At 41.0% G+C, this 27,731-nt stretch overlaps 1 protein-coding gene across 6 annotated transcripts in view; it reads left to right on the top strand.

Annotated features, from left to right (window-relative positions):
* The first annotated feature begins 3,907 nt into the window (after positions 1-3,907).
* FANCC (FA complementation group C) overlaps positions 3,908-27,731 on the top strand; it is a 69,629-nt gene continuing 45,805 nt past the window's right edge. For 5 of the 6 annotated variants that reach the window (XR_014502953.1, XR_014502954.1, XR_014502955.1 and 2 more), the window contains exons 1-4: positions 7,871-7,960; positions 21,118-21,324; positions 23,653-23,737; positions 25,779-25,873. Coding sequence is in view for 2 of the 6 variants with exons in the window: in XM_083403450.1 (XP_083259576.1) it covers positions 7,937-7,960; positions 21,118-21,324; positions 23,653-23,737; positions 25,779-25,873 (411 nt within the window). In the remaining 4 variants the exon portion in view is untranslated. Of the gene's footprint in view, positions 4,064-7,867; positions 7,961-21,117; positions 21,325-23,652; positions 23,738-25,778; positions 25,874-27,731 lie in introns of those variants that run through there. The other variant, XM_083403451.1, reaches the window with a different exon arrangement.

The raw sequence follows: 27,731 nt of genomic DNA, 5'->3' as shown, positions 1-27,731 counted from the left end.
ATTCTGCCAAAAAGCCCCCCCCCCACCTTAACCAAAAACTCAGCCCACACTTTTCAGTGCATTTCCCCCATCAATTTCCTAACTGCAAAAAGTCCATTGTTGTTTTTTAAAGTGGATTTGTTGAATGATCTACTTTAGCCATGCAAACATACCTTTTCAGTATGTGCTTGAACCCCTCCGAAAAATAAAGGCACCCCCAGTGGCGTACTCCCCCAGCTGCCACCTTTTGTGCCCTGAATACGCTGTCCCTTGATGAAAGTTCAGCGCAACCTGGACATTTGCAACTGATTGCTGCAATAAAACACAGCAACTTACTCATTCAACATCTTTAAAACAGAAGGGAGGCCTTATTCAGAGTCAATGCACTGTAAGCCATCCCTAACCATTAAAGGTTTGAAACTAGTGCCAGCCAGGGGTACAGCTCTGAAGGCCATTTGAGGCTGGGCCACTTGGCTATAAATAAATGGATGGGAGGAATAAGAGCCTAGTGTTCGTACCTATAAGGGAGGTGCTAATCTGCTTTGGGGGTTCTTTTTATAATGTTGATGCTGGCTTTTTGAATGTTTTTCCATAGCGTACGTGTGTGTGTGAGAGAGAGATGGGGACCACATGAGAGCGTATAAGAAACTGTGGTTTTGGTGTTTGGAATTTGCTACTGGCAAGTTTTTATAGTACAGAATCCAAGATAAATATCAGGTAGGCCTCTCTTTTGCATACATACTTTTCATTTGGAAATGTTTTTAAAATCTCCTAAAATGCAGGATGTTGCACCTGGTGTTCCAGAATTTGCTTAGGGAGGGAGACCTTTGGGATTTATCTTCGCACTTTTTTTTTATTTCCTTGCCATTTTTGTTTAGCTAACGGCTGCCTTGATAAAAGCAGTGGTAAAAGCTTCCAGCTATGCAGTGGCTGTTTGCCCCATACCCAGAAACACAGAGGAGAGGTTAAGTTCACCACAGCCTCAAAACCAGGGATGGGCAACCTGTGGATTATAATTTCCATGATCTCTGATTATAGGCCATGCTGGGTTGATGGAAGTTGGAGTCCCAACTGGAGGGTCCCAGGTATCCCGTACCTGCGCCAAAAGGCCCCCAGGAACTTGCAGCATCAACTTGCCCCCACCCTATTATGCTTACTTTGTACTTATAGGTAAAGGGACCCCTGACCATTAGGTCCAGTCATGCCCGACACTGGGGTTGCGGCGCTCATCTCGCTTTATTGGCCGAGGGAGCCAACATACAGCTTCCGGGTCATGTGGCCAGCATGACTAAGCCGCTTCTGGCGAACCAGAGCAGCACATGGAAACGCCGTTTCCCTTCCCACCGGAGCGGTACCTATTTATCTACTTGCACTTTGACGTGCTTTCGAACTGCTAGGTTGGCAGGAGCGGGGACCGAGCAACGGGAGCTCACCCCATCGCGGGGATTCTAACCGCTGACCTTCTGATCGGCAAGTCCTAGGCTCTGTGGTTTAACCCACAGCGTCCCCCGCGCCCCCTACTTTGTACTTATACAAGGCTGCAATAATACCAGAGTATATGAAAGGACCCTGGTTTATATGAGAATGTTTACCGTTAGATGCAGCTTTTCAATATTGACTTTTAAACACAAATGTATTAGGAAGTAGCCTCACAAAACAAGCAGGCTTTGTATAGCAATCCAGTATTAATCACGGAGTCTTTTTTGTGGAAAATCATTCGTGAAGTTACTTATGCATGCTAATTCACCAGAAAGCTCTGCCATGTAAGATGGTATATATTTCTTGTGAGACGAGGCATGTCCTGAACTCCATCTGACTCTGATGGAAGGCTTTGCCTCTTTGAACAAGTGTGTGTTGAAACAAATGCATACCTTAATTGTAAAAGGGACATGTCAGGAAAGCTGCCAGTTCCAATTCATTTAATTCCAGTCAGTACAAATTGGCTAGCGTGTTTTGCTGGAGTTCATAACCTCTGAATTTCTATAGTCCTTGTGCATCTCTTATTAAAAGATGGAACCCTGGGAACACTTCAGTATTTCTCTACGGGCCTCCCAAACTGTTTGGAGAAGGGTAGCCCTTTGAAGTTGGCAGAGAGCCTCCGTGCTGCAAGGAGCGCGTATTCCTGAGTTTCTGCAAACAGCAGCTAGCTGAATCAGCACCTAGTACATTGGCTCAGCAGCATCCTTTAGGTAATTAAGGACCAAATGTGACAAGAAGAACAAATCCATCTACTCGCCGCAGGAAAAAGTAGCCAGCAGCACAAACCAGGATTAATCTGGGACCTATCCCTCCGAAACACTGATCCAGAGTCAAGCTTGCCATTGTTTAGGATACAACATGACTTCCAAATTTTGTCAGTTAACAATATAAATATAATTTTATATTTGTCCAAAGCTGTGATGCACCCGTAATCTAAAAAGCAATCAAATCTACTTGACACAGAATTTTACAAAATTATTCCAAAACAACACAACCAGTTACACATTTTATTTTTGGATGTTAGCTTTATTAGTTGTCTGAGATATCGGAGCGAGTTCTAAAACTACTCACCAGTGGGAAAAAACTCATTAAGGATCAGGCTGATGGACCTCAGAAGGTAAAGAATGAGGAGTGTGTGTGGGGGGGGGGTGCTATGTGAACGGGGTGGAAGAACTGACGACAGTAGTTCCAGCTGGAGCTCAGAGTGATATATATATGATCTCTGCTTCCTCTTTTATCGTCTCCACAACCCTGTGAGGTAGGTCAGGCGGAAAGTGAATAATTAGCCCAAAACAGGGATAATAGAATCTGTCAATTTCAGGTTCTCTCAGTTTCTCATTTTTTGCATCTTAAGTTTTGTTCTCCACATCAGTTTGCATTTTTTATTACAAAAACCCTCTTGCAAATTTACCAGCAGTTAACTGTAAATTCCTCCTAAGATACATGTTTGTATGCAACTTTGCCTAATCTACATATTTTAACAGAGCAATTCCCTGTAATGGCATGCATGTTTGTATCTTATTTTCAGGACCATGTGCACACTTTACTCCACTATATGCATTTTTGTAAATATTACTTGGCTGGAAAACTGTACTGTAAAATTTGGAGAAGTGAATTCTGAAGGATGGCTTAAGTTTCGGTTCTCCTATGGTTTTGGAAAAACTGATTTGGCTTCAAAGGTGAACTAAATTGACACCCCACCCCACCCCCACCCCAATTCCCAGAGAGCTTCATGCTCGTGAGGATTTGACATCTCTCCAGACATTCTAACCCTTCGGGCTGAATGTAAATATGTTAATAAATTGATTAAGAAAAACAATAACCTTCTCGGTAGTGGCACCCGCCCTGTGGAACGTCCTCCCACCAGATGATGTCAAAGAGAAAAATAACTACCAAACTTTTAGAAGACATCTAAAGGCAGCCCTGTTTAGGGAAGCTTTTAATGTTTAATAGGTTATTGTATTTTAGTGTTTTGTTGGAAGCCGCCCAGAGTGGCTGGGGAAACCCAGCCAGATGGGCGGGGTGTAAATAATATATTATTATTATTATTATTATTATTATTATTATTATTACAATCCCAGAATGCATGGGGGGGGGGAAGAAGGGTCAAAGAAGGAGGGAAGAGTCACTGCTGATTATTCTCGCCCTTTTGAACCAGCCTAAAGTTCAGCATCCTGTTTCCAAGGAAGACCCAACACTCCCTAGAGTCTTCAAACAAGACATGAAGAACAGTCTTCCCCTGCTGCATCCGCCCCGCTCGCTTCTCAGTTCCCCGCAGCTCACATTCAGTGACACGCTGACTGCCACTGAACCTGGAGGTTCTACTTCTCATCTGCGCAAGCCCCGTAGCCTCTGTTTTCTGCCCGGCTCGCGGGCTATGAAGGGTTAAAGGCCGCGGCGAAGAAATCCCGCCTTCTGCTTTTAAGGATTGGATGCTGCAGGCCTGGGCGGGGGGGGAGAACAACAGCGAAAAAAACACACCCGGCCGAGCCTTCATTGGCCGCCGCGGCTGCCACTCGCTGCTCCCTCCCGAAGCTCCTTTGCGAAGAGGCCGCCCCGCCGGAGCTTTGAACTGCTGCGCGCGGAGGCAGCAGCGGCGGCTGCGGTGAGTCTCGCTGCGCCGAGGAAGAGCGAGTGAAAAAGGCCCCGAGCTCGAGCGCGCGTGCAAAATATACGTTCGAACAGAGAGCGGGCCTGAAACTGCGCGTGTTTACTCGCGTGTAAAAAGGGCTGGCGTGGAAGAGCCTTCTTTTTTTGTGAGGGGGGGGGGGACGGGACAAAAGCGGGGCTGCGGCGGGGCTTCTCCCCCCCCACTCCCCCCCTCACAGGTGTGCAAAGCGCCTCCCGCTCCCCTCGGCGTGGCTGCCCCATTTTGAAGTGGGCGAATTCGGTTCCCTGGTAGGCAGTGGGGGGGGGGCGCGTTAAAAAAAAAAAATTGGAAGCATAAAGTTAAGGGGGAGCACGCGCGGGAAGAAGCCAACGGCCCCCCTCACAAGGCTGCCCCGCTAACGGCTCCTCTGGGCCAGGCGCCCTCATTGGCCTCGTCAGCGGCCCTGCTGGCCTAAGTTCCCGCGCTTTTCTCCTCAGGAGAGCCGCCTCTTCCTCGGTCGCCTCCCTCAGGCGGCGGCCCTGGAGGAAGGCGAAGGAGCCGGCAAAGTCCCATTGCAGCCGTTGGGGCTTACTCCCGAGTAGCCACGTTAGTAGTAGCCGAGAGGGAGGAAAGCGGGTGTGGGGTGAATGTGGCTGCGGCTACGTATGGGCGAGCTTTGTTTTTTTTTTTTTTATAAGATATTAAAGTTTTCAATATATAACAAAAATTAGAAAAAAATAGAAAAAGAAAAAGAAAAAACAAAATAGGAACAATTAAAAACAAATCCGTCTTTCCATAGCTTATCTTTCATTTGCTTGTTTCCCTGCCCTGCCCACACCTCCCTTTCTTGCATTCCAGTTCAATTAGTTAATTCAGCAAATCCTTTCCCTCTTTAACTTTATCTCATCTTTTATCTTAATATATTATAACTTTAAGTTATCACCTGTTAACAATCCATTTTTTCATATTCCTTAACATTACTACTAAAAATTCCCACTTAGCTTCAATCCAACATCATTCTAAGATTCATTAATTTTACAATGTTTTTGTAGATAGTCTTTAAATTTCTTCTAATCTTCTTCCCGTATGGGCGAGCTTTGAAGGCCAAGCGAGCATAAGCGGCTAGCCTGCCCAAAAGGAAAAAAAAAAGAGAGAGGCTTATTCGGCTGCTGGCAAAGAATAAGCAGCCAGGGCCACGGCCTGCAGTTGGCGAAGCCCAATAGAGATGCCGACTTTGCCACCCCCCCAAAACACCCCCCACACTTGGTAAAATAAAATAAATCTGGTCTGGTACACTGAGCAGCATTGGATAGTGGATGGCTCGATCTGGTTGGAAAGGGATCCCCAAGGGTCATCTAGTCCAACCCTCTGCAATCTCAAATTAGTTCATACATCACAGGCGGCCACCCAACTTCTGCATAAAAACCTCCCAAGGAAGGAGAATCCATCACCATTTTTATTTCCCGCAGTGACATAGGGGCCAAAATAAGATACTTGAGGGGTGGCCGTGGCCCCCAAAGTTAATGGGCATTGCCATTCAAATGGTGTGTGTGCGCTGAGTCATGCGATCAGTTGTGCAGGGCAGGGCTTACCCCCCCCCCCCGAATTTTATTCAAGTTGGCAACCCTGCTTGGAGGCATTGTGGGGGAAATGTAAATGGTGATACCCAGCTCTGCTGCTGCTTTCCATTGCTGCCTAGGTAGCTTGCCAGGGTGTACTACTGACAGAAGGTAGAGTAATGATTCAAGAGGATTTGACCCTGGGGTTTCCTCAGCCAGCAGTATGGAGTTCACTGTTCTTCCTGCAGTAACCTGCATTTCTCTGCACAGTGTAAGGGAGCAGTCTTCCCTCTGCCAGATTCGCTACTGGTTGTGTATGGATGGAGGAACCAGTCCACCCTTCCTCTGCCAGCCTGCTCACCTGCTTGCATGGAGTTATTGGTTGTCTCTTGTTACTAGGCCAGGAGTCAGCAACCTTTTTCAGCTGTGGGCCGGTCTACTGTCCCTCAGACCATGTGGTGGGCCGGACTATATTTTGTGGGGGGAAATGAACGAATTCCTGTGCCCCACCAATAACCCAGAGATGCATTTTAAATAAAAGCACACATTCTACTCATGTAAAAACACACTGATTCCTGGACCTTCCGTGGGCCGGATTGAGAAGGCAATTGGGCTGCATCCAGCCCATGGGCCTTAGGTTGCCTACCCCTGTATGAGGCTAATATATGAAAAACAAGACTGCTATAGGCCCAGTCAGACGTAGGGCTCCTGTACCCTTGTTAGGAGGGACACTGGTGGTGCTGTGGGTTAAACCACAGAGCCTAGGACTTGCCGATCAGAAGGTCGGAGGTTCGAATCCCCGTGATGGGGTGAGCTCCCGTTGCTTGGTCCCTGCTCCTGCCAACCTAGCAGTTCGAAACACATCAAAGTGCAAGTAGATAAATAGGTACTGCTCCGGTGGGAAGCTAAACAGCGTTTCCGTGTGCTGTTCTGGTTCGCCAGAATCAGCTTAATCATGCTGGCCACATGACCCGGAAGCTGTACGCCGGCTCCCTCGGCCAATAAAGCGAGATGAGCGCCGCAACCCCAGTCAGCCACAACTGGACCTAATGGTCAGGGGTCCCTTTACCTTTACCTTACCCTTGTTAGGTGAGTAGAAGAGGGAATTTCATTACTAGCTTGTCATGAAAGGTTTTCATATACTGTACAGTATATACTTAAATGCTGGCTCCTTAAGAGCTTGGTGGTGGTGTTGCTTCAAGGCAAAGTAGTATGTGTCATACTCATTTCCTGCTCTCCAATAAGCTTACATTCTTTGCAGTCTGCGTGCACATCTGTCCTCTTGCAGACATCTGTCCCACTGGTCTTGGAACTGTTTAAAATGGTGAATGATAACACACATCAACATATAGTCAGCATGAGCGTCATTCCATCTAAAGCTGATTCTGTTGATCTGGCGCCTGTCAGTTGGGCAGGGCAACAAGGCCACCCACAGTTAAGAGGAGGTACCTGCATACTTGGGAGTTCCCAGGTATGTTGGAAAGTAGTAAGTTAGTAAATTAACAGAAAAACAGCCACTGAAAATGGACTGGCACATCATCCTCAGTGGCTTTAAAAGTCAAATGTTGAGAGAAAATGGGGATGTGAGGGAATTACTTGAGCCCCTAAAAAGTTCATTGTACCTTGGTGCTGGCAAAAAGGCTGGGGGAATTCATGCTGCAAAGTTAAAGAACTTATCTCCATGCACTATATGGTGAGGTTTCAGGAGGAGAAAGGGTGCTGGTTCCCACACTAAAAAGCTCCCCTCTGCCTGCTATATAACACATTCAGGTTCAGAATCAGAACTGAGCACAATGGGGGAAGGTTTTTTGGGGGGGTAGGTAGCGAAGATAGCTTTCCTTGCCACACTGTTACCAGTTTTAGCCTTTGCTAACAAGGCTCCTGTTCGAGGCTGGCTGTTAGGGGCTCGTGGGGAATGCCCTGCAACATTAATATGACATAGGAAAGGCGAGCTGAAATATTGTAAAATGTAATGAATGCTGTAAGTTAATAACTGCATCCCAAGTGCAGCACTTTAGATTTATCTCATTTGCAAACAGGTGGATGTGGGTGTGGTCAGCCTTTTGAGCAGTGGTTGTGGGGGGACGGGACTGCTCTTGTACTTTTAATAACAACCTGACACAGTTATTTAGTAAGTGAAACTTTTGTGGATCGGCCTGCAAAAGAAGCAAAAAGACTAGATATATCAACAATTTCTTTAATTTTGAAGACTATTTTTATTTGTAATGTATAACTTTTGGTATATTTTGCTGATCTACAGGTGCAAAGTAAGATGCCTCAATAAACAAAATGAGCGCGTTTGGTGATTTTGATTCACAGATTTAAGTTGATGTCAAGAATCGCTTCAGCAGAGGTAACCTTAATGGTTTAATTCAGTCTATTATTTTTGTTTTAGCTAAAGATTAGTTTTCAGAAAGCAGAAACTCCATTTCTTTATTTTTATGATTAAAGAATGATAGAATTGTTCCCTGAATTGTGTGGTCATTATTTTTCCCCATTTTGATCTTTTGCAGTGTTTTGGGGTTTTAGTATTTTCAAATGTTCTGCTGGTGACAGTGATCCCTTCCATAGTACAGCAATTATTTAGGAGAAGTTTGGGAAGTTATTATCTTGTCAGCAACAGTAACATACTTTGTGAAGGGGTTTCTTAAATTTTTCTCTCCCCCCACACCAATTTTGTTGGCAATATACAGTACAGGCTGATGATTGATCTGCCACTGCCATCTTTTGGATGGAAACAGATTTGCTAAATAAATACTGCAGTTTTTGCCCTCTTGTGGACTGGCATTTATTTTATTTTTAAAAAACCCCAAACATTGTAGTCCTTAAGCCACTTTTTCATAAAGGAGATTATTTTAGACAAAATTGTTTCTCTATTATCCATTATTTTCCTTCATTATTTTTCTGCACAGAAAATATACTTTTGAAATGTGGATTTGATGTACACTGTATAAATGGTTTAGTTATAGTTTTATCCTGAATTAATTAAATCATCTTTAAATGGTCTTTTATCTCATAATTCTTAATTCTCTCCAGATCATGGAGTTTTTAGAGAATTTATTTAGGAAAATTATTGTAACTGTAGAAATAGTTTTACTGACATGCTTAATTCAGTTTGTAATTATCAGGTCTTAAATCACTTATTTTAAAGAATATTTTCATGTAAGTGCAACTGATGTTAGTGAGGAGAATTAAGTTTGTCTTGCTGCTTCCAACTGAAATTAAGGAGATTTGAAACATTTGGCTGGAAAGTACTTAGTCTGGAGTAGGTGTGTAGATACATCTTATTTCTTTTTTAAAAAATGCTGCCTGCAGCAGGAATTAGGGATGGGCACTATATCAGTATAATGACCTAAACTTGTTTGAATTTCATATTGGTTTCATAATTTTTGACCTGGAAATATATCATGAATCATGGTGTGTGTTTGTCATGCAGTGAAAAACGGTAAAGCAGCCAATGCCTCTACATAGCTCCATCCTTATTTTAGACATCGTGATATGTCAGTATCTTGCAGTGTTTAGCTGGTGATATATCAAGATGTTGAAAACCAGATATCACCCAGCCCTAGCAGGAATCCTACTGAAGTGAGGGAAAAGAAAACAATACTGGGTTTAAAACAGCCTAATATTTTGTTAGCTACAGCGTCAATGAATTTGGTTGCCTAAGGACAGGAGCACACATGGTGTTGAGAGCCTGCCTGTTTGACAGAAGAACCTCAGCCTATAGTTGGGGAACCTGGGAAAAGTGGAATGGCATAAAATGTCACTCAAGTGCTACAGGAGGAAGACAGCTCTTTTAGTCTAACTCTACTGCCAAACAATTGAACGCCGTTTCACTAGTGCAGCTGCATTGATTCGATGGGGAAGTGTGAATGAATATCCTTCAGCCAAATGTCATTGTCCATGTTTGAGGGGTGAACATTGCCTGGCCAATAGAGATCAGGAAGCTTGTGAGAACTGTCCAAATGCTGAATCATCCCATTGCCACAGATATTTATGAAGAAGTGCAATGGCCTGTTTGCTTTTCTCCACTCCTTTGAGGCAATGTGCCTCCACCCTACCATTCCATTTTCTCTAACATCTCACACCAGATTATGCAGTTGCCAGGAAACTGCCATAGGCACTAGTCCAAATTGTGCAACACTGCCAAAGGAGAGGTTATGGCTTCAACCTGGGTGCTTTGTCCAGATTTTAGCATGTGCAGATCCACAAGAACATGGCAGAACTAGTTGCAACCAAATAATAGAGACAGGTCACCAACTTAATAGGCTGATGATCACCAGCTTTTCATTGCTCTAGATTTTGCTTATATTCCCATGCCACAAAGGATATGGCCACAATCCAAAATAAATAGGTGCTGAGCTTGCCTGCTGAGGCTCAGAAATACAATCCCCAAGTGTAAAACTGCAGTAACTGTTGAATGAGAAAGGGGGGAGGATCCATTGATGGGAGAGAGAGAGAATTTCTGGCAGCTGACAATGGGCATGGGCTGGAAATAGGAAAGGCCAGCAAATAAATGTTGTTGTTAATATAATAGTTCACTAGCTGCCTAATACCATCCATCTGTACACAATCTACATCAAATTGAAAACACACAAATGTTAACACTACACTGCATCTGGTTGAGTTTTGACCTAATATGTTGAGTGAGCTCATTATGGGTTGGTGCATATGCCCCCAAAGGTTAATGCCCTCAGGCATCCCTCAGAAGAGATAACTAAGGTGGTAAAAGGATGAGAAATAAGACCACTGTCTTTACTGCTGGAACTGCCTGCGAAACTCATGGCACTCAAATAAGCAAGCCAGGAACACAAAAGTTAGCAGCCTCAGAAGGTGGTGAACTCTTCTTCATTGGAGTTTTTTAAACAAAAGTTGGATGGCCATCTATGAGGGATACTTTAGCTGTGATTCCTGCATTGTAGGGGGTTGTGATCCCCTCCAACTCCACAATTCTTTGATTCTATGTGTAGTCTGTCCTATTGGACTTGACAGTGCACCAGTCTTGTTGCTGTGTGCCCAGTAGCAGGTGCATTTGCAAAGAAAACCTTTAGCTTAACTCTAAACGGAGATAGCATCCAAAGAGATAGTAATTGTCTTAGGAGTGAGACTGCTCACTAAAGGGAGACCAAATGTAGCAGTAGAAATGGCTCAGAGACCGACCATTTCCCCACAGTGTGCCACAGGATTACAAAAAGGCATTAGGAACTGAAACGCTGCAGTATAGGAATGCGGAATACTTGTACTATCTGTACAAGTGCCTGTTGAATCAGGCCAGTGGTCCATTTAGTCCAGCATCTTGTTCTCACAGCTGCCAACCAGGGGCACTGAGTTTTATTCTTAAGAGCTCTCGACCCTTTCAAAAAGAGATCTAGACTGCAGCTTGTACCAGGTTCTGAAGAGCAGAACCTTTCTTGCTGACAGCAAGATTGGTATAGTGGATATATCCTGTGTTCATATTTTGTATGTGGCAGGGACTCTCTGAGCGTAGAAAACATAAAATTACTTGTCTAGGTCTTACTCAAAGGTTGAGGTGCAGTGATTGGTCAATCATAACTCTAAGGTCAGGATCCACCAGTAAAGATGAAACAAAAGTTGTATGATAATGCAGGTATTTGGCAGAGAGTACATCTTGCTTCAGGGACGTGGGTGGCGCTGTGGGTTAAACCACAGAGCCTAGGACTTGCCGATCAGAAGGTCAGTGGTTCGAATCCCCGCGACGGGATGAGCTCCCATTGCTCGGTCCCTGCTCCTGCCAACCTAGCAATTCGAAAGCACGTCAAAGTGCAAGTAGATAAATAGGTACTGCTCCATTGGGAAGGTAAACGGCGTTTCCGTGTGCTGCTCTGGTTTGCCAGAAGCGGCTTAGTCATGCTGGCCACATGACTCAGAAGCTGTACACTGGCTCCCTCGGCCAATAAAGCGAGATGAGCGCTGCAACCCCAGAGTCGGCCATGACTGGACCTAATGGTCTGGGGTCCCTTTACCTTTACTTTACATCTTGCTTCAGCTCCCTGACTGGCTATATATTCACATATAGACTTTAGTAGGCTGCTATTTCTTAGACTCAGTTCTTCCGTGGGGCAGCTATTTAATGACTTCAAACAAATACTGAAGGTGCTATGTGTAAATGCCATTGGATTGAGGAAACGTGTACACCCAGGGGGACCTTGGACCCTTCTTTTAAGGAGTACCCAGCAATATATACTAACACCCTTTTTATTTTGGGTTGTTCCTGTACTCAGAGGAGGAACACTGTCTTGCAGGTGCATAGTTATCTATCTTACCACTTCTGGCTTGAATGCTTTTTATTTTCTGGCTATTTTCAGACACTACAATGTAGACTTTACATAGTATTTAGTTGCTTAGTGTTAGGTTTTGGCAGCATTGATCTTGGCGGATACCTAGAGGCGTCAGTTGCCTCTGATCCTAGTATAGCTCCTGCACTGAGAGGGAAGACTTCAAATGTTGTACTTCATTCTTGGCACTTTTTTCATTCAGTTACATAGTACTTTCCATCTATAAATTTCAGTGGACTTCACTACTATTAACAACTTAACATTTATTCTTCAATAAAATTTGCATTTTAATTAAAACAGTATCTTTATAATAAACGATTTTTTTTGTTTTACTATTTTGTTTTACTTTTCTACATATGCATTTCTTGTGTTGTAGACCAGAGATGCATGTGTTGCAACCTTAGAAAATTTGGCTTTCCCATTTTCACTGCTTTTCAGATTCTTTATTCACATTTTTAATGTACAAAAACACATGAAGCTGATTTGTGTTCTTGGTATTAAATGGAGCTCAGTCTACATGTTAATATATCGTTTCGATTTTTAAGTTCTTTCCTATGCATCATAAAGTGCTTTAAAATAAACTGGAATGTGATAAAGGAGACCCCATCAAAGGAATGGTTTTCTTTGCTTTTAATTTTGAGGATTATTTTTTTCTTACTACTGTCACTCTGAAGATGCTTACTTTGTGGACTCTTTTCTGTAAAGTTTGAAAAACTTCATTTGCTGATTTAATTTAGTGTGCTCCTCTGTATCCTCTCTTACTGACTCAAGGCTTTTACAATATCTGAGGTTACAGATAGTCTCTGCATCCTATGCAACCCATGATTGTAGCTTTTGGGTGTACTGTAGGGAACTGCCTTTAAAACTTGACAAAAGTTACTGACTATAATGTTACAATTCAGACACTAATCCAGATAGCTTACTTGATGGAATAAAGTTAATCCGTTCCATGTTAGAAATGCTGCTTACAGCCTCTGAAGGATGTAACAAATACCCCATGCCTAAACTCCACAGGGTTCCCCACTTCCTAAAAGTATAGAACAACAAGCACTCGACTGGGTGGTTCTGAGGCAGGAGCAAGGCTTTATTTTGTTCTCTCCCCGAAAGCAGCTGGAGTAAGTGGAGGAGAATTATAATTGTCTAGAACTCCTCAGTCAGTGGTAATTTTGTAGCAGCATGAAATGTAATAGGAAGACAGTCTCAACGGTCACAGTTAATATGGGGGAGGAGAGGAGTCTACCCTTGCAGTAGTGTAGGCATTAATTGGAGGAACTTAATTGTAACTGAAAATAAACCAGAGGGAATAGTATTTCATTGTCAATGGCAGAGGTTACGTGACCTTTCCCATCTATAATATATGCTAACAAACTCGGTTAAGGTCTAATGTGTCAGGCAACCTGATCCTATGGTGCCTTTTTCAGCTGCTGCTGGGGCAGCACAAGCAGGATTCTATTGTTTTCATGCTCAGCATCTGTGTGGTACATCAAGTCAGTCTTCACAGTCTTGCTTTCATTTGGAAGACCGAAAAGGCCTTTTCAAGAGAACTATTCTAGCTCTGTTTGCACCTTCAAAACATGTTCACTGAATACAGGGGATGTGGGATTCCATGCTTGCCATCTCGGCTCCCAAGCTCCATAAGCAGAAGGTATGAGTTAGGCCCCATATACATTTAACAGTACAGGAGTGGACTCAGTACAGATTGAGGTTGAATCCTGACAAGACAGAAGTACTGTTTTGGGGGGACAGGAGGTGGGCAGGTGTGGAGGACTCCCTGGTCCTGAATGGGGTAACTGTGCCCCTGAAGGACTAGGTGCGCAGCCTGGGAGTCATTTTGAACTCACAGCTGTCCATGGAGGCGCAGGTCAATTCTGTGTCCAGGGCAGCTGTTTACCAGCTCCATTTGGTATGCAGGCTAAGACCCTATCTGTCTCACGAGAGTGGTGCATGCTCTAGTTATTTCTTGCTTGGACTACTGCAATACGCTCTATGTGGGGCTACCTTTGAAGGTGACCTGGAAACTACAACTAATCCAGAATGCGGCAGCTGGACTGGTGACTGGGAGCGGCCGCCGAGACCACATAACACCGGTCTTAAAAGACCTACATTGGCTCCCAGTACGTTTCCAAGCACAATTCAAAGTGTTGGTGCTGACCTTTAAAGCCCTAAAGGGCCTTGGTCCAGTATACCTGAAGGAGCGTCTCCACCCCCATTGTTCTGCCTGGACACTGAGGTCCAGTGCCGAGGGCCTTCTAGTAGTTACCTCGCTGCGAGAAGCCAAGTTACAGGGAACCAGGCAGAGGGCCTTCTCGGTAGTGGCACCCCCTTCCCGTGGAATGTTCTCCCACCAGATGTCAAAGAGAATAACAACTAACAGACTTTTAGAAGATATCTGAAGGCAGCCCTGTTTAGGGAAGCTTTTAATGTTTAACAGACTACTGTATTTTAATATTTTGTTGGGCGGGGTAAAAAGTAATTATTATTATTATTATTATTATTATTATTATTATTATACACACAATTGGGATCTCCTGTCTTTTGATTTGTGCTCTGCAAATAACATGGATACTGTTCTGAAATATTTTATCACTCTTAAGTTATTAAAGGCATTTTGCTATTTTTAATCTTATAGAAATTATTAAGCAAAGATCAATCTTCATTCCTCTCCCTCCCTCCTTCCCTCTCCCTCCCTGCTTTCTTCCAGTTGTGATGTTTTGTTTTTTCATAGTTCAAGAGGAGGTAGAAAACTACTTCCCATTCCCTATTCCCAATCACCCTTCTCAATTGGTTTTTTGCCAGAATTCACTCAATGGACCTATTTTTTAAAAGATTTGAATGGGAAATCAGCTTAGGGTTGTGGATTTGGAGTAGGGAAATGGTGGTGTTTCCCCAACTGTTTCTCTGTTCAAAATCACTTGCAAAGCTTTTTTGTTTAATCAAAATACAGTTTTATTTCACACAAGCTTGCATGTAGTGCGTAGTTTGCCAGACTAAATTAGAATGCTGACTCTCTGAAAATTGGGTGGGGGGGGACACCTTAAGTGTTGGGATTTCTGAAACGAGTCTTTAAACTAGTCTTTAAAGAATGTAAAGACTTTGTAGTTCAGATGGTCTCTTTCATTTGAGTGCCATCAAGGTTGAGTGGAGTTTGTTTTAAGCAGTGTGCTGCTTAAACAGCCTGTAGGCATAGTGTTGAGTTCCTTCCTTGATTTCACTTAGTTTTGGTAATGCAGAAATTCTTTGCTTCCCTCTAGGGAAGTGGCAGACTTCTTTGAGAGGTATACATGGAATGAGTGAAATCATTGCTTTTCTTGGCCTCTTGGGAAGTATATAGGTATATTAGAAAGTTATAATGAAGAAATGGAAAAAGGGATTTCCTCATTGGTTTCCATGTTCATTTACTACTAAGATGTCATATACAGTAAAGTGCATTTTAAGTCTCTTTTTGCCAACTATCCAGAAGCTGTTTGTGAATATGGCCCTTATTTTCAAAAGTAAGTCATAGTTCCCTTGGGTCTCTTGCTTTTTGTTTTTTTAATTTATCATTGTAAGACTCTAGACTCTCTGGTGCTAACAGAACTGGTATTGATAGTAAATATAATTTACTGTTTGGATATCTGTTTAAGTTGCCTTAAACCTCAGCACATAGCAAATTCAAGTGGAGCACTTAGCATGAGAATTCCTGTGGTAAATAACTTTGTAAAGCACCATGTGCAGTGATAGAAATGCTCTGTCTTTCCCTCTCTAAAGCACACACATACGCCTTCTTTATGAAAAAGACAATGAGTGGCATTCAACTAAGTTTACTCAGAGTAGACATATTGAAATTAATGGACCCAACTTAGTCATATTAATTTCAGTGGGCCTTCTCTGAGTAAAACTCAGTTCACTACTATCCCATGTTAATTTTTAACATGTTAATTTTTTTAGATTTCACCTGTAGCAAAGGAGGGTAACTGACAGCTCCCTTGTTGAGAATATATAAAGGAAAGGTTTTTTCAGGTGATGGATAGTTTAAGCTCTCTGTGGTAAATAGAAAATATATTTTTGAGAACATTACTGTGCATCCTCTGAGGTGCTTAGTTGAATGCAAAAGTTTGCATTCCCAGCCCTAAAGTTCAGGTGCATAAAACTGACAGTGTGAAATGACAGACTCCTTAAAAATGCCTAGTGGAGCAGCTGCAAATTAGTAGCAGAGCTAAACAATGCAAATCTCTAATGGCTAATTAACATATTTCCCTGGACCAGTTGCACATTACCGAGACTGTTGAGAGACAGGTAAAAGATCACATTTGGAGAATATGTTTACTAAAACATGGAGGTCATAATGCTCAACCAATTTTCACTATAGTGTTGCTTTTTATATAAAGCATCGGCATCCTCTTTATATGGCTGAAATGCTAGCTTAAGATGTTCTTAATGTTACTCATTCAGATTTTCTGGATAATTGAAAAGCCAACTGTGTTTTGGCTTATTAGCCTTCTTCAGTGGCCTTGGCTTTTTTCAGCATCCTTTATGCTGAGTTCAGATTATCCAAAAACACACACATTCTTTTGGGGAAAATATGTGTAATGAAAAACCAAATCAGCCATTTTTTTCGAATTGTTAAACTAAAAGCTATCTTCTGCTCACCAAATTATATCCCAATATCACCATTGCTTGTGTCAAGATCAAAAGTAATTATATCCAGATTGCAAGAATTTGCAATCATCTGTTAAAAAAACATCTAATCTTATCTCAATTTATAAATGTATATATTTGCTAATGTAAAATTGTAGGACTCAGTGGTTATTAGTTGTTTCTGTGAACTCATGTAAAATTATATGCTATTAAAGTACCAAATAATTCCATTGTACACCTGACCTTACAGTGTTAATCAAGTTTCTTGCTCTATTTCATAGATTCATAGAATTTCCATGTATTCTGTAAAGACTCTCAGTGACAGCAATAATCAATATTCCATTCACATATATCTTAATACAGTGTAATAGCCATAATGGCAAGAAGTGCGGCATAACTCCTTGGAAGATTATATCTTTGAATTTTAAAATAACAGATATCCATTCTTTATCCTCATTAAGTCCATAGAGCCAGCCACCTGACCTTCCTTTTTCAATGTGCATATAATTGTTTCCCTGACCACAAGAAAGATTAAGCTCAGGATAGGAGAACACAAAAGTTGTATTGGGACCCAGAGGCTTCATGCACCATTGGTTAAACATTTTATAGAACACGGTGTTAAATCTCTAACGTTTTGTTGCATTAAGAAGGTAAGAATTTGAAGGTCTAGTTTTAACTAATTCACTTCAGTTAGAGGAACTGCTTGAGCCACATCTAAAGGATTGTTTTACTTGTGAAGAGTTTATGGTCTACATATTACACCTGTGCACTAGTTGTGCTTCTGATTGATGCAGTTTTGATATTATTCATGGTGCATTTTGTTCTTTGCAAGGAATCATAGAACCAGGGCTGTTTTTCTAGAAAAAGAGGTGCTTCTCTTATGCCACCACCCTTCGTCGCACCAATTGCCACCTGCAGCCTCCATCGCACAAAGCACCATGTTTTATAGGATAAATAAGTATGCTTTTTGTTCTTCACTGCTGCAATGGCCCTTCAGCAACTGAATGCTCATTATCTTTTTTTCCTCCAATAATTGACTAATAAAGAATAGGAACTATAGTTTGACTTAATCCAGATCCATAAAAAGCTTTAATAGTAATTGCAATGAAAACAACATGGCCTTTGTGTATACTTCCTTTGATATATATAATGCAGACATTGTTTGAACACTAGCCACCAAGTTGAATTGTTGCTTTCCCCACTTTGAGAAGTATCCAAATTCATAAAAGTGTATGGAAAAATACTGTTTTCTGTTATTGTTGTTTCTCTACCTCTAAAAAAACCTCAGCCAACATCAAGATTGGCAACTACATATAGGTTGCTAAGTAAGGTGTTGCTTTCTATTTCTTTTTCTGGCAGCAACAAATTTCTGAATATAAATACTCCCTTCTCCTGTTGATTCACCAGGGCTGTCTACAAATCATGCCTCCCACCTAGTGAAACTGGTACAATGTGACAGACAGCTGAGCTAGACCAGAGTCTGGTGGTGTGGTACTTTGAAACTCCAGCAGGGTTCTGGAGCCTCTCTCTGATTGACTATAAAGACAGTTAGCCAGAGGGGGGTGGAAACAGCACTTTTTCTGTTTCTAAGAGAGTGTTCAGATAGGGAGATATTTTGAGGAGAAGAGATAGAGAGCGAGCGCGAGCTGGAGAGTTGGTTCTGATCTGTGTGTAATATCCACTCTGAGTCTCTGAGCTTAGAAAGAAAGACAGTGTTTAGTGTCTTGTTGTATTTGTAATAAATTTTTCTTATTTGTTCAACTTCTGCCTGAGTCTCCACGTATCAAAGTTTAACCTCACACAAAAAGATAACCTGTGGTGACTATAGGGTATATGGAGGGGGATTCTCCTCATAGGATGTGGAGCCCTGCCCTAGTTCTCTTGTCCCTACCCCTAATAGCCAAAGCTAGAGAGCATAAAGTTTATGCACCCCACTTCCCTGAGTGGCAAGAAGATGAGGAGTAGAGCTACAGGGTTTAATTTCCCCTTGGATGAGACAGCATTGGGGGCTTATTGCACCTTTTGTAATAATGTTAACAAATATCCAAAATGAGGGGGTGAGCAGGTAGGAATCTAGGGAGGTAGTGTTGTCCGCACCTGGGTCATGACACCCAGGTAATGGCAGCAGTAATCTGTAAAGAAGTATTGGTTTGCCCCAAAGCATGCTCTTCAGTCACTGCTTCTTCTAAGCCAGAGGTTGGCAACCATGAGGGTCGCTTAACTGGCCCATGAGCCGCCCCCGAACCGAGCTGCGCGCTGCACTAAACCAGCAAGGCGCGGGGACTCTCTTCTGTGGCTCTGGAAATCACTTCTGCGCATGCCCAGACACAAAAAATTGCTTCTGCGCAGGTGCGATTTTTGGCATCTGGGCATGCACAGAAGTGATTTCCGGCACTGTGGACATGTGCAGATGTGATTTTTGGCGTTGTGCTGCTGCGGTCCATCCCACGGAGGATGTCTGCGGGAGTGATCCGGCCCATGCCCGGTAAGCCTTGCTGACCCCTGTTCTAAGCAGTGTTTGAGAACTGTGATCAGATCTCCTGTATCTTTAGTTAGGCACCTCCAATTCACCTCTGAGATTGAGATGTTAGGGAGGGCTTTGTTAAGCTTTTCCCCAGTGTAAATCTCATCATGCTCCTTAAGCTCCTAGTTTCTTGGTTAGAGAAAATCATTTTATCCATAAGTTTTCTATAAAAAAGCAAATGGCACCTGAGTGGATGGGTATCTGCAAGGGTGAATAGATTTTAAAAGACCCACGAGCCCCAAGTATGATGGCCCCAATGTGAATTGGAGGGCCCTGTTTACTTTCTTTTTTTTAAAGAGCTAGGAGCTCTCAGGCAACTGGCTCTTAGGTTTCTCATTTAATTTGCTTTTCAGATTTTTCCATCTTGCTACTTAAAATGCAACTCCAAGCTCCTTTTCTTTGCCACACATACGTACCACGTTAATTTGTCTTGAGTCATACCTTGATTTGTATACATGCCCTAGCTAGTAGTAGCAGTAGTAATACAGTAGTCTACACCTTAACGGGTGTAGACTACTGTACTACTACACCTTATACAATTGGCAGAGTATTTGTCGGCCCTGTATCCTTTGTAAATACAATAATTTTTCACCATGTGGCATAGTTTTTGTGGTTTTTCTGCAATACAGATTTTAGTTCCAGTGGCATGAACAATCTTTGTCACTTTCTGGCTCACATCTTAGAAGTTTTTTTGGCTTAGCATTAGCTATGATCTTGATCTTACGTGTTGGAGAAACTTGGTTGTCATGAACCAGATGGCAACTTGTGGCTTCCTTACATCATGGGTGTAGCCAAGGGGGGCAGCTGACCCCCCCTAGATCAAGTAAAACAATAGAAATACTTAACGAACTCACCAATCACATCAATTCTGCCCCTCCCACAAAGTCCTTGCCCCCCCCATACAAAGTCCTGCCCCACAACAAAAATCCTGACTATGCCCACGTCTCACATCACCATCATATAAACAAATAAATCTGCCCTAGGGGGGCATGGAAAGTGAATTTATTATTATTAATTTATTTATTGAGTTTATATACCATCTTATACCCGGAGGTCTCAGGGTGGTTCACAGAATAAAATCAAAATATAAAACCACAAAATACACAATTAAAATAAAAACAACCCAATAACACCCTGCTCCCCCCAAAAACCCACATTTTGAAAGGGAATAGGATGTCAATCAAATCAACCAAAGGCCTGGTTAAAAAGGAACGTTTTTGCCTGGCACCTCAAGGTGTATAATGAAGGTGCCAGGCGAACGTCTCTAGGAAGAGCATTCCACAGAAGGGGAGCCACAGCAGAGAAGGCCTGTTCTCATATTACCACCCTCCGGGCCTCTTGAGGAGGAGGTAGACAAAGAAGGGCCTCACTCAGAAGATGATCTCAGGGTCCGGGTACGTTTATATGGAAAGAAGCGGTCCTTGAGGTGTTGCGATTCTGAGCCGTTAAAGCCTTTATAGGTCAAAATCGGCACTTTGAATAGGTTTTTGCAATTTCTAGGAAGAAAAAGGATAACCTGCCTTCTCTCCATGTGAAACATTTAATTTGTGGTTGAATTCTGATGCGGTCATAGAACATTCAGATATGTATCTTACATGGAAAGTTGTGATTTATGATATTTTAAAAGACTTCTGATTTGTGAATTCTGGGAATTAGCAGTGTTGCTCTTGTTCCAAACATGTGGTTTCTGGGTGAAGTATTGCAGCCCAAGGGTGTCTTAAGTTTAAAAAATAGAATTCAGACTGTGCATTTGTTTCCCAAAGGTTACAGTTTGTACATGCCTCTCTGTGTGTGTGTGTGTCTGTTTCCTTAACTATTCATACCAGAATGCTGTTTCACTGCTGGTTTAGCAAAGTATTGATTAGAAAATAGTAAAAATGCAGGAACATGGTAACAGTTTTTTTCAATATATTGTAATGATTATTTTTCTTCCACTTCTGCACAGAAATGTAGAAATGTTCCATTTTAGGAGCCAATAGATTCACATGCATCATGCAAACTGCAAACATTTTTAATCATGTATCTCACCATGTGTTAAATGTTAGCAAAGTGTTACTGTTTTTTTAATCACAGAAGAGCTTTCTCATACATCTTTTTAACTATCAAGGTGAGGGGATGGCCAAAGATACTAGAGTCACTAAATTCGGCTTCGACTTTTGGCTGCACAAGACTATTGAATGGGGTCAGACAAGCACTTCAGAATCTCAGCAAGATGTCTGCCTTCACTTGCCTGAATTACAGGAATTTCTACTACAGATTTATGGAGCTTTGAAACATATGGTAAGTGAATTAACTGGAAGAATGAACTGTTTTGAAGACTGTTACAGAAACGTTCTGCACCCCACATTTTGACAAGACAGAAAGCTAACAGTAGCAGAGAGCCTTGTAGCATTGACCTAATGTATTGCTGGATCACAGAAGCAAATTGGTGAAACAGCCACAGGTAATGCAAACAGGAATGTGTTTCCTGTGCTCCTGATTTATTGTGAAAGGAGCTTTTTCTTTTTGATTGGTTATGTTCTCACATGAGATTTCCTACTCAACACAGTAACCTTTTAAAAAATACTTTAAAATAAACAAGTATTTGATTCTGGTTTTCAGGTCATAAATTGGATTATTTAAAGACTCTTAACATGCAATACTATAACTTATCTCTTAAATCTTAAGGAGTCTGCTGACACAGTAACCCTACTGATGTGGCATTCAAAGAAATTTCAGGCCACCATCGTTGGATCACAAGCAAATATTTCTTATTTCTAGTTGTGCCTGTGCAAAATTAGTATTGCCCTGGAATTCCTTACCATTTTTTAGAAAACAATTTATTAGTCATTGGGGCATTTTGGCATTGGGGCATGAAAATGTATTTTACTGCTACAGCATTTAGCCTACATTACTAGTATAAAAGGTGAGAAAAATGTTTATAGATAATAATTGTCAAATATCTGATGGACTATAGAAAAATAAGCTATAGACCAATGATGAATTACATTATGTGTTTTTGAAACTGATTCCCACCCCCTGAAATGCCTAATTATAATGAATGTCTTGTGAATGTCTTGTGAAGCTTGGCCACAGATTCATCTTATGTATTTGCCCAATATTCATTTATTTGTTTGTTGAATTTATATTCTACCTTTCTATAAAATCTTGCTCAAGCCTAGCTCCAATTATGGGATGAATCTGAAACATTTATTGCAGCAGCTTGTGACAGTTTTCTTTTCTGCTACTTATATATTATCTTAGGTTAGTACCATTTTAAAAGCCTCTGTTTATTAGACAGTAAAACTACAAAAATGGAAAAAATGGACTGATTGCGTAAGAATGTTTATAAACTACACCATGCATTACTTTTATAGCAAAGCTGCTTTCCATTTGGTTAAACGTTGTTTAGGTTTTGTAGCTTTAGTGTCTGTTAAATTTCAGGTTATAACTGACTTAAGTATGATGTCATGTAGAATATAGCAAACAGTAACAGAAACTTCATGACTTCTTTGTACTGTAGTTTCTACTCAATCCTTCGTATAATCCATAGTATGATGTAAGAGGCATGACATTTTGAATAATTTGTTATTTTTATTTATTTGACTTAATCCATCCCATCTTGAAAGCTAGGGAAAATAGCAATATATCAAAACCATGTGTTAATTTTTAATTTCTTTTTCTTCATGTAACAACTATTAAAACCGCACGCTTTATAAGCATCATCCTAGCCACACACAGAAAGTGGGCTAAATAGAAAGGTCTTGCAATATTTATGAAAGAAGTTTGATCTATGATGAGGAATTATTGCCAGTTTTGGAAAGGAAGCCACCAAACCCACCTCTTTTTGCCCTCAGGCAGGCCAGGTGCAACTCTCCAGCCATGTATTGCAGCCTTCAATGTGTTCTTGCACTTTCACAGGCATACAGGAAGCTTTATTGCAGGAAGCTGGTGGACTATGTTGCATGTTGATACACCCAGAGGGTACTCTTGGTCAACTACAGATTATGTTTGAGTGTCATGAACATGTGATTATCTCACGTTATATGCTTTCTAACCTTGAGTTGTATGAGGTTTTTGTGTCCTGAAACAGGGATAGGGATTCTGTGGCCCTTCAGATGTTGCTGGACTACAGCTTGCATAATCTGACTACTGACCATGTTAGTTGGGGCTGCTGGTAGGTGGACTTCAACCATATCTGGAAGGCCACTGAATCTCCATCACTGTTCTTGTTACTGTCTCACATGTTTTTAACTGCATCTTGCAAGAAAGAATACTGAAGTGAGTAGTGTTTGGCCAGCAGTTTCTATGCAGGACAGGGGAGGGGCACATTGTCCACATGCTCTCCATTCCCCCTCCCCCCCAGTGTATGGTGGGAGCTTAACCTATTTTGAATTTGCATTTGTGTCCCGCAAAGTTTCTCCATTATGGTCAGTGCAATCTTTAAAAGTGCCATCTTTGTGGAAGCATCTGCAAAGTTCTTAAGGTGAGCTCAACAATGATGGAATACAAGCTTAGTCTTTGAAGAGGCTCTGCTCTACAGATACTTTCTCCAAACCCCTCTTATTTTGGGCCCCCAATACATTTTGACACACAATATTTTTGGTTTACTATTCTCTTTAATTTCAGAACTGTACTAGTGCAGTCCAAGAGTTTCCACTAATTGGTCAATTATTGGGAAGACTTTGTTGGAACCCTTTTGTCATTGGCTATGGTGAGTTTTTGAAATCAGCTTTGTGAAATAAAAATATTTGGTTTTTTTATTTTGTTAGTTATTGGAATATTGACTATTGGACTCTAACTCCCATCAGCCCCAGCTGGTATTGGCAGTGGTCAGGGATGATGAGTGTAGTTATCAAACAACACCTGGAGGGCCACAGGTTCTCCATCCCTGCACTAAAATAATAATACTTTAAGTGATAAAATATTTTTTAAAAGATCTTATTGTCTTTCTATCCACTTGCAGTTAGAATGTTTTAACTCTTATTGAAACCACCGAGACCTGAGTTGTATTATCTGGAACACATGAAGCTATCTTTATGCTGGCCTGGTTTGCATGTCCTACTGAACCATAGTTAAAATAGACTGTGGTTTAATGTGAACTAGCAAATGCAAAAGACTATTCTTATGTTCTCTAAAAGGGTCATTTATCACAACTTTTGATACCAAGGGTCTGTTGAAAATTGTCTAGAGCAGGATTTCCCAAACTTAGGTCTCCAGCTGTTTTTGCACTACAACTCCCATCATCCCTAGCTAGCAGGACCAGTGTTCAAAGTTGATGGGATTTGTAGTCCAAAACCAGCTGGAGACCCAAGTTTAGGAAACCCTAGACTAGAGGATTTTGTTGTTCAGCTGTTCCTAAATATGCAGGAATAAATATGATACATGTTTTCAAGAATAACTCTTTGAAAGCACCATTAAAGCTAGTTAAGCTAGTTTGGGGATCCATCATGTCGCTATCTTGTTACCACATACATTACGGCATAAACATTTCCCCCCAAACACTGACAACTACACAAGACCACCAGATACGAAATTATGAACCCTTTCCCTCTCCACCAGTTACATCTGTTGGAGCTGCTAATATGAGATAAACCTAATATAAGATAACAGGTACCACCTGTGAACTAGTTTTAAAGCAATAAAATGATTTTGGGCAGAATTGTTGTATTTACTGCCATACTGTGGTCCAGCCATAATCTACCCCACTTCCTGTGCTTTAGGTCCCATTTAACTTTCTTCATCACTCACCCTTAATTACGTTTCCTTAGATAGCATATAAATACCTGAGAACTTGGTCTAAGTTACTTCATAGTGTGTACTGACAGTCCCAGAAGCATCTTAATGTTTTACCGAATGGCTAGGTTTATGCCCAGAGTACTTCTGATTTTAGATAATTGAGCTGCAAATTGGCTATAAATTTGCTGGCTCTGACTATACGTTAGTTGTAGGTGATAGTAGCAAGACTATTGTTTCATCATTGTACAATCTAATGACTTGAATAATTTCATTAATTTTGACATCCTTTACTATGCAACACATTAGCTAGTGGCTCTTCAGAAATTGCAAAGAGCAATGGAAATAGTGGGCCCTCTGGTTTTGTTCCCTCATTAAAATTATTTACCCCTATTAAATGCATTCATCCTAATTACGGCTGTGAAGGCTTGGTGAAACTGAGCAATAATTTTAATAAATATCTATCCCATATTCATTTTTTTCTAACTTTTTTTTCTAAGAAGGTCCATTATAACCTGCTGTAGTCCTTATAGGCACCAAGAGCCGAGATTGAAAGTTGTCTTTTAGTAGCCTTACTAAGATGTTTTGCATTTAGAAGCTGTCTGGCTGGAGTATAAAGTTATCTACATGGCAGAAAGCCAGCTTGGTCTGACTTGATATAGCTTGTAATAAAAAACATTATGCTGGACCGTTTATATGATGAGTTAATCATTCCCCCATAGTTCAGGGACTGCTGTTAGCATGGAGGTCCTCAATATATTAGGAATTCTGTCCCTTCCCCTTCCAGTATGTCATTGAAAAGCATTGTTGAAAACAATATTAACAGGTTCCTACATTGTTTAAACCATTATTATATGGGATTAATGGAATTACTTTGAAATAAAAAACTAATATATATATATAAGGATAAAGACTGGCTTTAGACCTTGGGATTTTTTTGTTTATTAACATGAACAAAAGATTGCTCTTGCTCTGCTTTGATTTTTTTTAAATATTCTTATTTGGTTTGCTATCTGCAGACGAATGCCAGAAGATTCTAATGTGGTGCTTATGTTGTCTGTACAGTGGTGAACCACAGAACCCTGTGGAATTGAAGGCCAACAGCTGGATACAAGTAAGCAAATGAATCCTCTCCCTGACTGCTTTAAATTAACTTGATTATTTAAAGGTGCAGCATCTACAGCACAGAGACAGTATGTCATTTTTAGAAACCACTCTAGAGACATCCTACATTCACATTGTGTTGAAATATGTTCTACTTTAATTAAAATACAGTCTGTGCTGTCTCTCCTTTTGAATGTTAAGAAAGATGTGGTGTTTAAGTAATTTTAATAGCTCTTAATACAGTGGAGCTTAAACTGGCAACTTCAAGTGAAGACCAAAGTCTACAAATCAGTAAGCAAGAGAGCACTATAAAAGCAAACTTTCAATTAGGGGGAAATAATGTAATCTGGAGGAATGCCTTTGTTTGTTTTGAAAACAATTTATATATGCTCTATAATTTTGCTCTATTGTTTTTGTTTAATCTTTCTAGTCTTGGGAGAAACTAATTGTATCCAAGTTTTATTCAAAGACAGTGAAAGAAAATATTTGTGTGCAGCTTAATTTTTTTTTTAGTTCACTCTTAGTTAAATGAATCCACAATTGCTTGAAGTCTTCAATGTAGGCCTTTATGGTTTTTTAAAAATACTCATATTGCATATTTACTCCTTAACCTAGAAAAATACTTAAACTCATGCATTGTTCCATTTTCAGCCTGTTTTATGCAGAGGTTGAGCTGCATAAAATTCATAATTATATTTTCATGGAACAGACTCCTTTTTTCCAGGAATATATTGTGAAAACGTGAGTGGCACAATAACAATATTTCTCTTCAGTCACATATAAAATCCTTCTGACATACTGTCTCAGTTTAATAATTTTGGAGAACTGTTTGCTTCTTAACAGTGTCACAAAATAATACTTGCATGTGTATCTATGCATTAAGTCATTTAAATTTCAGTGATAATGGGAGTGTGAAAGGCAGAATTGCTTCAGTGTGAGAAATGTTTACTATTTTTCTGGGTTACACACAACTGAACAATTTGATAAGTTTTATTTGTAAAGTAAGTATGGACTTTGCTGCTGCTGCTGCTAGAGGTTCTCTGTATGTATCTCAGGGTAGCTGTTTCTACATTTGTACAGTTTTAATAGTAATGCTGTTTGAGATCTTAATAATGCAGTTTATAATCTGAGGGTTACTTCAGCATCAGGCATTTGGGAGTCTTTACAGAACTGATGGTAACTTGCTGTGACTTGTTTGCAACGCATTTTAAGGATCAAATCGTTTGTATCCACTGGGATCTTGACTCTGTTACAGCAGATGAATCTTGAAAGGTGTCCAGAGCACTGTCTAGTCCTGCTATGTTGAATGAGTTTCAGTTAGTAAGTTTTGAGGATATGGACAAGGTGCTTGGATCAGTTATTTGTTTATTTATTAGACAATAAGATCTAAGGGCAGTTCACAGAATAAAATACTGGATAAAAACAAGTAAATAAGTAGAGCAAAGCAGCAAAACAATAACTCTGCTTCTCACAGACACATTTAAAAGGCTGTAGAATATTAATTAGCCAAAGGCCTGTTTGAAGAGGGAATATTTTTGCCTGGCGCCTAAAAATATTTAATGAAAAACAAACTGAAGCTCAATCCAGATATGACAGATGCACTGTTAGTGGTTTGTTTCCTAGACTGAATGGATGAGAGGTTGTCTGCTCTTGATGGGGTTACACTCCCTCGGAAGCAGTGGGTATTTCTGGATTTGCTGCTGCCACTTGAGGCTCAGGTGGCCTTGATTTGGCTGGTGGCCTAGTTGCACGCCTATCTGGACAGGGATAGCCTAACATCTGTTGTCTATTAGGCCTGGGCGATATATTGCTCAGTACCGGTATGAGGAGCAGACCACGATGTGGGCTTCACTCAGCAGTATATATCA

The sequence above is a fragment of the Podarcis tiliguerta genome (genome assembly GCF_965153285.1).
Source record: "Podarcis tiliguerta genome assembly, chromosome: 11".
In the NCBI taxonomy this organism is placed as follows: Eukaryota; Metazoa; Chordata; class Lepidosauria; order Squamata; family Lacertidae; genus Podarcis; species Podarcis tiliguerta.
Note: the sequence above shows the minus strand (reverse complement) of the source record. Positions and strands in the feature narration are given on the sequence as shown.